At 49.9% G+C, this 14,158-nt stretch overlaps 1 protein-coding gene across 2 annotated transcripts; it reads left to right on the forward strand.

Annotated features, from left to right (window-relative positions):
- The first annotated feature begins 811 nt into the window (after positions 1–811).
- Positions 812–7,026, forward strand: C1QL2 (complement C1q like 2). Of its 2 annotated transcripts, XM_037049896.1 has the most exons (3): positions 812–2,163; positions 2,764–2,961; positions 6,467–7,026. In XM_037049896.1, the coding sequence occupies exons 1-2, from the start codon at positions 1,480–1,482 to the stop codon at positions 2,941–2,943; spliced, it is 864 nt and encodes a 287-aa protein (XP_036905791.1). In that variant the 5' UTR covers positions 812–1,479; the 3' UTR covers positions 2,944–2,961; positions 6,467–7,026. The 2 variants fall into 2 exon arrangements, with proteins under 2 accessions (XP_036905791.1, XP_036905790.1); XM_037049895.1 differs by lacking the exon at positions 6,467–7,026 and having other exon boundaries at positions 2,764–6,457.
- The last annotated feature ends 7,132 nt before the right edge of the window (positions 7,027–14,158 follow it).

A 14,158-nucleotide genomic window follows, 5' to 3' on the forward strand; every position in this document is an offset into this window, starting at 1 on the left:
GAGCTAGAACTTTTGATTTCTGAGCTGGAGGTCTTCCCAATACATGGGTGTATTCACATCCTTCCTTTATCCTTTCAGTCTTGAAAGGAGATAAATAATTCTTTAAATCTGGTGTCACCACTTAGTTGAGACTTCAGCTCAGAATGGCTTTGAAGTTTTTTGTTTTTGTTTTCTTTTTAACTAAACCCACCTTGGTAAGAGGGAGCTTCCAATGTCCACAGGCACCTGCTTGAAGATCTGACTGGTAGTGGCCAGCTGGAATGGGAGCAGAGTGCACCAAGGTTACTACCAAGTACTGGGTGCTCAGCATTTGCATCTCTAAATGAACTTTATACAGCAGACAAGGGCCAAGCATTTTCTGAGTAAAACAAGGGGGTTGGGGGCTTTTCAAAGAGTCATTAAAAGAGTTGATGGGGTGGTTTTCTGGATCCTCTATAGCAGCTTGGAGTCTTCAGTCTACTTAGAAGGGTGATTTCTTATGAAGAAGTAGCTCGGGAGGGCATTCAGAAAGTCCTTTGAACAGGGCCTCATGGGCTGAGTTTCTCCTTGGTGGGCCGAGGTCTGGTCCTGCAAGGAGTAGGGGAATGGATTGGTGACTCTCCAAGACCTTGCTTGCATCAAGTTTCCGGGTGCCTTCACGGCCTTGTGGAGGTGCCTGTGTGCGTCCATAAGTGCACCCGAGAGCATTCATGTGTGGTTGATGGGAGGCGCGTGAGACTGGCCTGGGATGGGTGTGTCTGAAGCGCCGGGCTCCCGGCTGTGCCCACTGCGCCCACTTGTGGCTCCCAGGCACTGGCAGAAAGAAATGCGCCTTTCGCATCTCTTCCAGGGACGCCGCCCTAAAGGAGGAGTAAGGAAAGCTGGTGACTTGAGGGCGCCGTCTCCGGTCTCCCGAGTGATGGCAGTGTGCGTTGCCTCGCCGCCTCCGCATCTCAGCCCTGGACTACTTACGTCAGGGTAGCTGGGTCCCCACTCTGCGCTGCAGCCAGTAAGCGGCGGGAGAGCGGAGCAGAACGCACCGCAGAAACCCGGCGCCCTTGCTGCACGCCGAGCCCCGCGGAGCCCCAGCCCCTCCGCGCCCCGCCGACCAAGAGTCAGAGTCGCCAAGCCCACGCCGGACGCAGCATCCTCACCCTGTTCCCCCGCCGCGGGACCCGTAGGGCACCGGGCTTGTCCTGTGCGCCCCCGCCATGCGCGCTGAGCTTCGAGGCTCTCCGGGACAGCCCTAGCACAGTGAGCACCTGCGCCTGGGCCGGAGCACCTCTCGCTGAAGTAATTGAGCGTCAGGTGTAGGGGATCACCACGTCGGAGGTGCGGCCAGGACCCGCGGAGTCGGCCCCGGAGTGCGGGGAGCGGGGCCGCCCGCGCCGCCCCACCATTACCTCCCCCGGCGGCAAGGAGGAGCTGGTGGCGGTCGCTTCCCGGCAGTGGCAGCGTCGGCGGCGTGCCTGCCTGGCGGCCGTCGGCGTGCTCCTGGCCATGGCATTGGGACTGCTCATCGCAGTGCCACTACTGCTGCAGGCAACTACCCCTGGAGCAGCGCACTATGAGATGATGGGCACCTGCCGCATGATCTGCGACCCATACAGCGCTGCACCGGGCGGGGTTCCTGCGGGCGCCAAGGCGTCGCCACCTGGACCCAGCACTGCTGCCCTAGAAGTCATGCAAGACCTGAGCGCCAACCCTCCTCCCCCTTTCATCCAGGGACCCAAGGGCGACCCCGGGCGACCTGGCAAGCCCGGGCCGCGAGGGCCCCCCGGAGAGCCGGGCCCGCCTGGTCCCAGGGGTCCTCCGGGGGAAAAGGGCGACTTGGGGCGGCCCGGGCTGCCAGGGCTGCAGCTTACGGCTGGAGCATCAGGAGGTGATGGGGTGGTGGGTGGCGGAACCCGGGGCGGCGATGATTCTGAGGGCGAAGTGACCGGCGCGCTCAGTGCCACCTTCAGTGGTCCAAAGATTGCCTTCTACGTGGGTCTCAAGAGCCCCCACGAAGGCTACGAGGTGCTCAAGTTCGACGACGTGGTTACCAATCTCGGTAATCACTACGACCCCACTACCGGCAAGTTCAGCTGCCAGGTACGAGGCATCTACTTCTTCACCTACCACATCCTAATGCGCGGCGGCGACGGCACCAGTATGTGGGCGGACCTTTGCAAGAACGGGCAGGTCAGTGACCCTCCCTCCCATCCCCACCCCTGTCGGCTCCACAAGTCCCAGCAGACCCTTGTCCTCACCCGGTGCCCCGAGTTGCTTGGGAGCCAACGTCCTCTCTTCTCGTTTGCGAGCACTCGAGCGAGCCAGAGGAGGGAGCGCACCACAGGATCCCGCTTCCCAATGTACCCTGGTCGAGTTTATCCTAATGTAGCGCGGGAGGTTGTGCCCCGAGCGCCCAGAGGCCTGCTATTCAAACCGCTCTCCCTGGACACTTGCGTACTCTGCCTGCAGTCCTTTGGGCTCCTAAAGAAGAAACCTTTCTTCTTTAGCTCCTCCTGTGCGCCCAGCTCAGCCCTTTGCCCTACCGTCTCCACACTTCCCTGCTAGGTCAGCGTTCATGAAGCCTGATCTCTTCTCTTTCCCGGACTTGCCGGCAGAGAAGAGGGGACCGAGAAGGAGTTAGCTAAGTTGGAGAGAGCAAGTGGAGCCTGGGTGGGAGCGTGGACCCCGGAGCCAAGTGCAGAAGGCGGCCAGGGGGCGCGCCAGGTGGGGTCTGGGTAAGGGCCTAGGCAGAAGTGTCCCAGGCCAAAACCTCCCGTGGTTTGCCCCCAGGTCCGGGCCAGCGCTATCGCGCAGGACGCTGACCAGAACTATGACTACGCCAGTAACAGCGTGGTGCTTCACCTCGATGCTGGGGACGAAGTGTATGTGAAGCTGGACGGCGGGAAGGCGCATGGAGGAAATAACAACAAGTACAGCACATTCTCTGGCTTTCTTCTGTACCCGGACTAGAGTCGCAGGGAGCGCGAGGTGAGGTGGCTTCAGGCCGCCCCATACTCATGGGGGCGCGCTGTTCCCTAGCAAGGACCACTCTCGCTTCATGATAGTTCTGGTATCTTTGGAAAAGAAACATTCCTGCTGTTCTCCCTGCCCCGCTCCCGTCCTCAGTGAGTCTGAGACTCATTACGCTTTGGGCAGTGCTCCTGGTCCCTGTCCCCAACCTGGGGAGGGGGAGGGCAACGCCAACGTGGGGAGATGAGCGTGACCTGAACTCCAGAGACGGTAGACAGAGGCGGGATGGCGGCAGCACAGTTTGCAAACCTGATTGGACTGGGCAGGCTGGGCGGAAGAGTTGCCCTCTTCCAGTCCCTCCTTCTCAGAGTGCCCCGAGACCGAGGCCTTCCACTCCTGGCCAGCGAGGTAGGCCAAAATGAGCATGACCTCCCTGGGACGTCCTTTGAGACTCTAAATACTCGTGCAAATGTCCCTGTCCATCAGTCAAAACCCCACCGCTGAAGAATCCCAGCAAAGGGAAAATTTGCTTCTTCACCGTACTCCTGACTGAGACCAACTGCGATGCATTAAATTATGTTTCTAGACTATGGGCTCTGATATTTTTGTCAGAGTGGCCCCAAGGCCAGACCTCCAGATGTCCACCTTGGCATAAGGACCTTAACTGAGTCCTGAATAGCCTCATCTAGGCCTGCTTGTCAGCCATTGCCTTGTCCCTGCCGCCTAAGGTGGGTGAAAAGCTGTGGGGGGATGGAAGGGCAGCATCCAACCCTTCCCGGAGTATTTCTTCCCTGAACTGGAGAGGCCCAGAGGAGGTGGGGGAGAGAAAATTAGAGGTAGACGGGAGAGGAGTGGCTGAGTCTCCAAGTTTCCAGCCTTGCTGGGGGAAGTCAAAGGGCAAGAGTCTGTGGAGAAGGAAGGGGTGGAGGACGCAGAGTGGGAGGCAGGAATGAGCCACTTGCCAGCAGATCATCTCCGAGATGTTTATCCCTTAAAGGAAGTGCAGAAGTCCCATCAGAAACAAACCCACCCAGACACAAAGTATACTCAGCACCTGTCCGTTTGCTCATACCGCCAGCTAGGGACACAGCTCTCAAAAGAGCTGGTACACCGAGGCAATCTGAGAATCATCCAACTCTCTGAATTCACCCAGGACTGTGTGGGAAGAGATGGGTACAATCCCTTTGTCAGGGACACCTTTTTCTGGGGTCTTTCCTTCCCAAGTGCATGGTGCTGTGGGCACCTGCTCTGATCCCGGACGTGTTTGGCCTCCTCTGTCAGCATTCCCACACACACAAGGGAAGAAAAAACTCCATTTGGTTTTGATTTACTTTTTTCTTTTGTTTTTAGGTAATTAAATTCAAATAAACAATAAATTATCTATAAAACAACCAGTTAACCACCTGTTAGTACTGAGTTTATTTTGACCAGTTGTTTGAAGAAATGTGTGTACACAACACACAGACACACACACCACCATATGGATATACTGTTGTGGTTGTCATCACTAATCTATGTTACACATGCACACACACTCATGCATTCATAGGTCCATGTGTGTGATAATGCTACTGGTTGCATGTTAGCCCCCAAATAGCATTGTGATTAACTTTATTTCCTGGAGGATATGAAAGCTGTAATTCCCATTTAAAAGACAATTATATCCCTTGTTTCACATCCTGTCACTGTTGCTATTACTGTTTATGCTGTTATTTTATTTGAATAATGTTTCATTGTCATTCACTTGAGTATTAGCCGTGATTGCAGTTGTTTTGAGTCCAGGGATAAGGAGCTTAAAAACAGCAAGGTGGGAAATACACACACACACACACACACACACACACACACACACACACATTATATATATGTATACACACACTCACAGAAACCACCATTTCCCCAGCTCTAGACCGAACCTGAACCCCAATTCCTCAGCCACACCTGACCCCGCTGATTGTGGAGCCCAAACCCAGCTGAGCCCAGGAACGGGGGAGGGCAGAGTTGGGCCCCACCGACAGTTGCATACGTATCAATTTCTGATGTCTTGTCAATTGTATCATCCAGAAATGCAATTAAAACCAAATGTCTGAGACCCAAATGAAGTCTAATTGCTATGGATCTGCAATCCCCAGAGGGCTCCTAATTTTTTTTGACTTATTCTTTTTCTTCCTCCAATGAGATAGAGCTTACACACAAAGCCCTTGGTTTAAATTCAAAAATTAAAATTGACATGCAGCAGTGGCTTTCCTGGGAGCGGGAGGAATTTCTAAGGAGGTGCCAGCACCCAGCTTTATCCTCTGCATTAAGAAGCAATTTGTACTTCTAACAAGACCCCCATTTCTCCCCTTTGGTGGAAGGGCAGTAGAAACACATTGCCTGGGTCTAGCTGTTCATAACACTTAGACAAATTTGAATATGAGATTCCTCCATCTGCATTCCCTGGTGCAAACAGGCTTCTTGCAATTCTAATGCTGGGCTGCCAGGAGGTGCTGCCAGAGGTGTCAGCTGCTAAGAGAGTGATAGATTGATGAGGCAGCCAGCAGGAGGCAGGGCCAGCTCAGGAGCAACCTCTTTCTGTCTGCATCCTCCCCACGTCCCAGGCAGGACCCTGGTGGTCCACTGAGGTCCATGAGCCCATGATCTTTCTGTAGGACTCCCTGAGAAAGAAGCAGGGAGGGAGGGGGAGACTAGGCTTCCCACCCCCACCAATTTTGTTTGCTATCATCCTTGGGGTGCATGTGGAATGCAAGAAACTCTTTGCCCCAAACACTTATCATTCTTGCTTCTAGTTGAGTAGAGTTATCATTCATCATATTTATAAAGAATTGTTTAAATTTCCTAAATGCTTTCATACCCATCTCCAACTGTGTTCTTAGGTTGGGATTGCCATGTTGGCATCTCTCAGGAAGTAGGAGGGTATTATTCTGTCCACGTGGAAGGTGGGAAAACAAAGGCTTTCCCCAAAGAGAGGCCCAGTGACTGGCCCATGTTCACAAAACTTATGAGAGACTGAGCTGAGACTTGAACCCAGACCTCCAGGCCAAGCCTCTGCCTGACTGCACAGACACCCACATCCACCTTCCAGAGTTCCCAAGCCTTTGAGAGGAGAGCAGGCAGGTCAGGCTCACTTCCCATCGCTTCTTCTCTGCAGGGCCCTCTGCAGTGTTAGATGAGAAGAACCACCTCTGATTCTTTGGCCCTGGACTCTCTCAGAGAGCACCCACTTCTGAGGAATTTGGCTGAATATTGTGGCCTGGAAGGTGGAGAGTTGATGGTCCAGCAGGACCTTTAGGTTACAAACTACAAATGCTTCATCTGGACCTGTCTCCAACAGCAACCCCCTACTCTTAGGGCCCACTGACCCTTTCTCCTATAACAGCTCTCCCTTCCCCCTTTTGGGGTGGGGAGGGGACATCTTGCAGGTACAGAGAGATTAGCCAAAGTGAGCATGGTGGTCCCTAATTGGCAAGGGGGCTCTTTCTTCATTCCCAGGGTCTGTTTCTATGTGACTCATTTTTTTCAGGACTGCCTGAGTGCATGAGATGCTCACCTGGCCCTGGAAATTCAGATAGATGTGATGGCTTCTGCTAAATTTTCCTCTAATCTGTGTGAGCAGATGGTTCTCTTGGGCACCAAAGACAAAACATCAGGCATCTCTCTGCATTAAGCCATGATCCCACCACGGAGGGACCACACTGTGTATTGTGAAGACCAGTTGCTCCAAACTTCACCAATTCTATTGAGCAAACACTTTGAAGCACTCACACCCAATACGTGTTTCTGATTGATGAAGAACTTATGTATTTTGTCAATCCGTACCTTTAAAAAATTCTATCTTTTTTTGTATTTATATTCAATAGAGGACTTGTACATTCATGTCAGTATCTATATTGCAGTTGGCTAACCAAGTCTGAAGAGGGTCTCCTCTCATGGAAACAAAAAGAAACAAGAGTTAATCCATGTGTTTCCCTTCAACTTGCCATTTTTCCAGAATCTTAGATGAGAAAATTTGTTCTTCATGAGTCATAGGTAAGGCTGTGCACTTTAACTCTTGGAGTACAGAGTTTTAATTCATATTTTAAGTATTAGTAATGCTTCACTTTCTCTTTTTTAGATTTTAAATAAATAAAATTAAAGTTTCAATATTTTCTTCTTACACCTGATTTTGAAGCTCTGATGCTGTCGTTGGAACCCTCGTAGAATCAGGATGGGCTGGAGGGCAGGACAGGCCCTCTGACTCCTGGGGAGGACAGACCTGGTAGGAGGAAGTGGGGAATTTTGGAGGAATGTTTTGGTCTCCTGTTACTGTCACATTCTAAGGAGTGAGAGCACTTCCCAAAGGAGCATGCAGCAACAGCAGTTGCAGAAAGTTATATGATCAGGAGTTTAAAAGAATGTTTTATTATAATAATTTCAAAAATAATCAGAAGTAAAAAGAAGAGAGTAGTGAGCCCCCATACGCCTGCCACTTACTGCATCGCAGTCAGTCAGGCAGAACTACAGTTTGTACTTATTCAGACTTTATGATGTGCCAGGAATTGGTATGAGGCACCGCTGTTTCCCAGGACACCTTACAGGTGAGGAAACTGAGGCTTAGAGAGGTGAAATGACTCTCTCAAGGTAAGGACCCGAGTTGGTCTGACCCCAGAACCCAGACTCTTTTGGGAATACGGCCAGCACAGGGAAGTGAGCCCTTACAAATAAAGCACAGTAGGGGCTCATGGGTACCACAAGCCTCCCCTCTGAGTCCAGCACTATGAAGGTGAATCTAGGGCCAAAGCTGTTCTGTAGAGGCCTCCTAAGTGTCTGCTCCTCTGGGTACTGTAATCGAGCTCTCTCTAGGACTTCTCCCTCTCCCCCTTCTTGTTGTTCCCTCTGCTCGGTCCTCTCCTCTAGGTCAGATCCTACCCCTCAGCTGGCTCATCACTTCTAGTAGCCCCCAGCCCTTACCCTGGTGCCCATCAGTTTCCTCTTCTGATCTCTGAAGGTCCGTGAAACACTGATCTTTCCTCCCATGGTGCCTGTCACACTGCTGTAATCACAGGTTTGGTTGTCTGTTTCTATGGATTGCAGGCTTCACAAGGGCAGACCTAGCATCTGTGCGGGTCATCACTGAACACCCCACTCCCTGAAATTAGAATGGTGCCTGGTACACTATAAATGCTCAATAAATATTTTAAAGTGGGTGGGTGTGGAATACTGGGGATCCAAACCGGGTAGATCTTAGACAGTTTCCCACCTGGGTGTCTGACTTGATAGTGGGATCAGGGGAGCTCTAAGGAAGATGAATACTGCTCTTAACCCATGGGCCCCCGCCCCCTCCACCCCAGTCCTGAATTTGTAAGGTTTAAGTGAGTGGGGAGACAGTGTGCAAAAAAGCATATATTTCAACCTTTAAGGCCCTTGTTACACCTCCCACATGGACAGAACCTTTTGGTTGACATGAGCCTATGAGCACTGCCACCCTGGGCTGATGCAGGGCTGCTTTGGGCCCCCTCCCCAAGTCATCTGGATGTCGCTTAGTCTTCTGGGCCTGCTTGGCAGTAGGCTCACTTCCAGTGGCATCTCTGGTTGGCACTTTTGCTGCTGAGACTATTTTATTTTCCTCAAATAAATAACCTCTTTTTAAAAACTGTTGATGTGATATGCATTTATAAAAATGTAAACAAGTTATATAGAAATACAAGAGGGAAAGTAAAAATTCCCTCCCTCCTTATGCAATCTCTTTGCCAAGAAATAATAAAGAATATAACGCTCTAAACACTGTTCTGTACTGGCTGTTTCCTGGAATGATCCTCTTGAACAAGTCTCTTTTGGCTGAGGTGTACACCATTGTATCAGCGACCATGAACTTCAGTGGGTTGAATGACCTGAGAGCTGTTCCTGATGTTCCTGCTCTAGCAGAGGTACAGCTTCTGCGAGCAGCATCGCTCTTCCGCTTAGATGAGGGCCATCCATTTCCGCCCTCGTGTAGGAAAACACCACCGTACTTTCAAAGCAACGTAAATGGTGTCTTTATCCAGTTTACAGGTTACTCTAGTGCTTCCCTTCCTTTGGCACTCCTGGTCTACCGCTTGGCGCATTATCTGCATCAGCAGTCCCTGAATTGGGGCTGAGTGAATTAAGGAAAGAGATCAACCCAGCCAGACCAGTTTTGCTTCTGGTGGCACAGGGAGTAGGAAGGGACTGTGTCTGTGTGTGTGAGGGGGGTATGCTGTGCTCCAGTTAAGTTGGGCCTTGCTGCTGCCGGTGTTTTGCTTCCAGCTTTTCAAACCTCGTGAAAAATGCACTATATCTGAGGGAGGGTGGAGGTCATGGAGGCAGGGCCACTGGAGTTTGGGGCCTGATGGTACTGGGGGATTTCCTAGAGAAAATACCATTCTTGATTTTTGACGTTTGGACAACTGACTGGCACAGTTGTGCTTTTTAATGGTGTGTGTCTGCTTCTCCAGAAGGGCTTTTGTGGGAATTAGTAAATGAATCCTCTTTCCTCAGGTGGAAGCAGCATTTCACAGGGTCACAGCTTCCTGAGTGTAAAAGAGTCAGGAATCTGACTTCCATTGATTACTCCTTTGTCCCCAGGCCTGAGGTTTGGAAAACGTCCCCCTTCTCCTCTCTCCTCCTCCATTACAGTCCTGGCTGTGGGGCTGGATGCTGCTGCCTCTCCCCAGGCATTGCACCTGGGAATGGGGAGAAAGATAGGGAAAGGCAGGATGGTCCGCTCTGACGCCCAGGGACTCCTGGCCACCTGCAGAGATTGACACAGGCACAGGGAAGCCAGGCCACTCTGGGCATCTGATGTGTGCCCTGCACCTAGACTGAGTGGTGAGCAACAGCTGAATGCAGCAAAATAGCCCAGCCCATTAAAAGCAACCAGGTTACAGGGGAAAGAGGGAAAAAGGGGAGGAAAAAAAAAGGTGGTTTTAACCTTTTCCCATTTTTATTAAGCTGAGCTTTTTATTTGTGTTATCTTGCTTAATTTAATCAATGAAGGATATTGAGGCTTAGTTAGTTAAATGCCTCAAAAGTTATGGCACTCTGTGAGGGCTGAAACTAAGGCACAGAGAAGGCTACTGATTTGCCCAAGATCGGACAGCAAAAAAGTTTCCCCAGTCTGAGGCCCAGGTCTGTCTGTTTTGAAGGTCCTGTCTCTTGTAATCCAATGCCCTGTTTCTCATACTGGCCTGCTTGGTATTAGAGGATTGTCACGTAACCTCTCTAAGCTATGATTTCTTCTTTTAAAGAACCACCTATTCCTTAAGATGAATGGGTGAATGAATGAGCTAATGGAAGTCACTATGTTAATGGAAGTGCTTAATAAAAGTGGTGATATCAGCATTCAAATGTTCATTTCCAAAATGTCACTTTTTCTTCTATACCAGTTGGCAAGTTTTTTATGCTACTGACATTCAGTGAAATGCAATAATAGCTTGTGAACTTGGATTTAGGCTCACCTTTACCATGAGCTGGCTCTGCAATAATTTGACAGATATTTAACTTGCTCAGCCTTACTTTCCCCGACTGTAAAATGGAGCTAGTGTTCCTACAACATGGGGAAGATTTTAATGAGACGTCACAACACAGTATGAGACACAGAGTCAGTTCTTGAGGCCCAGGGATGGTAAGTGTTGTTGTTGAAATCAACAACACTTAGGGAGTGTGCTGTTCTCTCCAGAACATTTCAGGAAGCATGAAACTCAGGCCATTTGGAATGAGAAGGGGCAGGATTTCAATGTCAATAGCTGGCATTTATGAGCACACCACTGGTTTAGGAGCCACCGTGGACATTTCCCAAATGTGTCTACAATCCTTTCAATAAGTCTGTGAGGTAAGAATAATTGCACCCATTTCACAGATGAGGAAGGGAAAAGACATTATCAACAATTGTGTGTCAAAGCCAGGATTCAACCTGGTGCCTTTACCACTGTTCAGACCTTGGCGTCCTGGAGAGGAGAGCCCCATGGGAAGCATGGCTGAGCCGGTTCCCACATGCTGGTATGTGTGCAATAATCTGGTGCAGATACTGGCTAGATCCTTTGTTGACTTCCAGGCTAATAAGCCCCTGCATAATTGGGCCTGGAGCTGTAACTAAGTCTCACAGTTCTGCTACGTGAATATGCAAACTCCCACTGACTCCCAGCTCTATCAACTCTGATTTCAAATTGACAGTCACATTCTGGTGGCTCAGGGCCTGTCGCCATGCATAGTAAGAGGACCCACTAATCCTCCCTGAAACTCCTACAGCTGGGTGAAAGGGTACACTGAAGGCATGCAGTCCAGGCCACAGCCTCTTTCAAGGCTTGCCCTGCTTCTGTGACATCAATATGGATTTTGCAAGTCTTTGGAAAGTGGCCTTCTTCTTTTTTTCCCCAGCTGTGGGATGCACACGGAAGCCCAGACCCTTCCCATGGACAGAGTCTGATGGCAGAAATCTGCTGGCCTTCAGACTTTGAAACCTAGCTTTACCACATATACCATTCAGAATCTGCTTAATGGGTGTTCATTGTGCCCCTAGCATGGTGGCAGGATACCTGGTTGCTACCCTTGTGCAATCTGGCTGGCAACAGAAATAATAATTGTCAATGATAAGAGATAATACTTTTTTGAGTACCTACTGGGAGGCACACACGACTTGTGTGACCTCATGTGAAACTCTCCATGGCCCTGCAATACGGGCATTATTCTTTTCATCTAATAGCTGAGGAACTGGGACTTGAGAAGTTAACTGACCTAGCTAGGTCAGTTAGGTCAGTTAACTGACCTAGCCCTGTAGCTAGGAAATGGTAGAGACTGAGATCAAGTCCAGATCTGTCTGGCCACAATGCACTACAGAGGTGTTGAGGTGTGTGGTGAGACTTTGCACACATGAGGAAGGATTGCTTGGATGGCTTCTCTAGGCACAGGGGATCTCCATCTGGAAGCTAGAAGGCCAGGAATGGTTAGAGTAATCAGGAGTAATGTCATATGNTGTGTGACCTCATGTGAAACTCTCCATGGCCCTGCAATACGGGCATTATTCTTTTCATCTAATAGCTGAGGAACTGGGACTTGAGAAGTTAACTGACCTAGCCTTGTAGCTAGGAAATGGTAGAGACTGAGATCAAGTCCAGATCTGTCTGGCCACAATGCACAGATCAAGTCCAGATCTGTCTGGCCACAACACCACAATGCAGAGGTGTTGAGGTGTGTGGTGAGACTTTGCACACATGAGGAAGGATTGCTTGGATGGCTTCTCTAGGCACAGGGGATCTCCATCTGGAAGCTAGAAGGCCAGGAATGGTTAGAGTAATCAGGAGTAATGTCATATGAATTATAGTCATCATCTTTTAAAAAAGGATTAAAAATTTAAACTTTTCTTTTTTTAAGATTTATTTATTCATTTTATTTTTAGACAGAGGGGAAGAGAGGGAGAAAGAGAAGGAGAGAAACATCAACGTGTGGTTGCCTCTCATGCACCCCATACTGGGGACCTGGCCTGCAACTCAGGCATGTGCCCTGACTGAGAACCAAACTGGTGACCCTATGGTTCACAGGCCAATATTCAGTTTACTGAACCACACCAGCCAAGGCTAGTCATCATCCTTAATGGGCTTGTAATGAGGCTCAGCAGAAAAAACAAATACACTGAAAATTCACTCCTTGTTTATTAATTCTTCAAAAATTTATTGAGTGCCTACTCCATCTACGCTGAGCTCTGTGCTGGGCCCCAGAGTATAAAATGTCCTGAGAGGCATCCCAGCCGGGCAGGAACTCTCAGTGGATGAGGGGAGCCAGACCAGGGCCTGGTCCAGGAAAGTGTCACGTGGAGCAGGGAGGAGACAGCAGCAAAAGGGGAGTAAACGAGCCCAGAATACCATTCTAGTGGGAAAGAACCAGGATGGACAGAGGAGTGGAAGTGGGGCTTGCCTCTGGAAGGGGTCTCCTGGAGGCTCTCCTTGCGTGAATGTATATGTATGTGTAGGTTTATTGTGGCCAGGGTGCTTGTATGTGGGTGTATTTGGGTGCTTGTTTATATTGGGAGGTGGTGATAAGATTGATTGCAATGGTGCTACCTGGCCCAGAATCTCCCATTACTTGGGCCCTTTTACCTCACACTGGAAAAATTAAAGAATTTTATGCCACTGGGTCATTGCCCTTGCCCTCAATGCATATAATAAATGTGACTGACTCACTTTGATATGTGTTTGTAGTTTGTACTGGGGTGGGTTAGAGACAGAGTGTGCAGGGCTGAGGGATGGATGATTGGGGAGTGAGGGGCTGGGGACAAAGAATATCTCAGAGCAGGGACTGTAGTTGCCTAAAGGATAGAAAGCAAGATGTTCTAGAAACACAGATGCAGATATGTGGACAGGGAGCAGCAGCAACTTAACATTTTTATTTACTTGATTTGGTGAATATTTTCTAAGGCACACTGGCAGCTATTTTATTTCATTTGTAGTGATGCTCCAGCCCCCACACTCACCAGCATGGTGAAATTACAGAGAGCTCCTTCCCATTTGATTTCTGTAACGACACTGGTCACTGGGTAGGTTGACTATGACATCTCCATCTATCCAAGTGACTGGCATCAGAGCACAAGAAGCTCCCCACTTACAAAGCTGAAATTGTGAGGCGAAGCTCAAAATCTCTCCTACCTGTACGTGAGGTAGCTGGGGATCTGGCTTCTCTCTGGGATGCAACCCAAGGTGCTTCTGGCACCTCTGCAGGATGGTGAGAGTTTGGGGTACAGCATGCCTTTTACCTTGAATTTGGATGTGCCATGTGCTATGTGTGGGATCTGTTTGAGCCCTTGTTTGGCCCCTGGCCACAGGTTGTACCCTCTGCTCAGCTGGCCACCTTTGCTGAGGGGTGTGTGGAGGGTACTGCACGTGCACCCCCCTTTTTGGAGGGGCACTTCATGAGTCCTATACTATGTAGCCATGTCGGTAGGTCTGGATGCAGAAGGAGAAACTTAGGCCTATGTCTACTCTATTTCTGTTGCTGAGTAACTATTGGAGGGGAGGGCTTCCTGTGGAAATAAAGAATGGTGCTCTCAGCCTGGTGCACAGGAGGAAGCACTTTCACAGCTGAGCTCTAGGATCTGAGGCTCATGAGGGTTTGTCTCTAAGATGTGTATTTTGGGGAACTTTCTAACCAGTCCTTAATGTCTGCTGCCAGCTGTGGGCATATTGCTGTACTAATGAGGTTGCCGAGTTAGAGACTCTGTGGCCTCAGG

This window comes from Sturnira hondurensis, unplaced genomic scaffold, assembly GCF_014824575.4.
Source record: "Sturnira hondurensis isolate 20B ecotype Veracruz unplaced genomic scaffold, ASM1482457v3 Scaffold0006496, whole genome shotgun sequence".
Lineage (NCBI taxonomy): Eukaryota > Metazoa > Chordata > Mammalia > Chiroptera > Phyllostomidae > Sturnira > Sturnira hondurensis.

What these genes read in the sequence shown, in the direction of transcription:
- C1QL2 (XM_037049896.1), top strand. Translation starts at nt 1,480, where the DNA reads ATGGCATTGGGACTGCTCATCGCAGTGCCACTACTGCTGCAGGCAACT. An exon ending in ACCTTTGCAAGAACGGGCAG is followed by an intron (nt 2,164 to 2,763) that starts GTCAGTGACCCT and finishes GTTTGCCCCCAG; the next exon opens with GTCCGGGCCAGCGCTATCGC.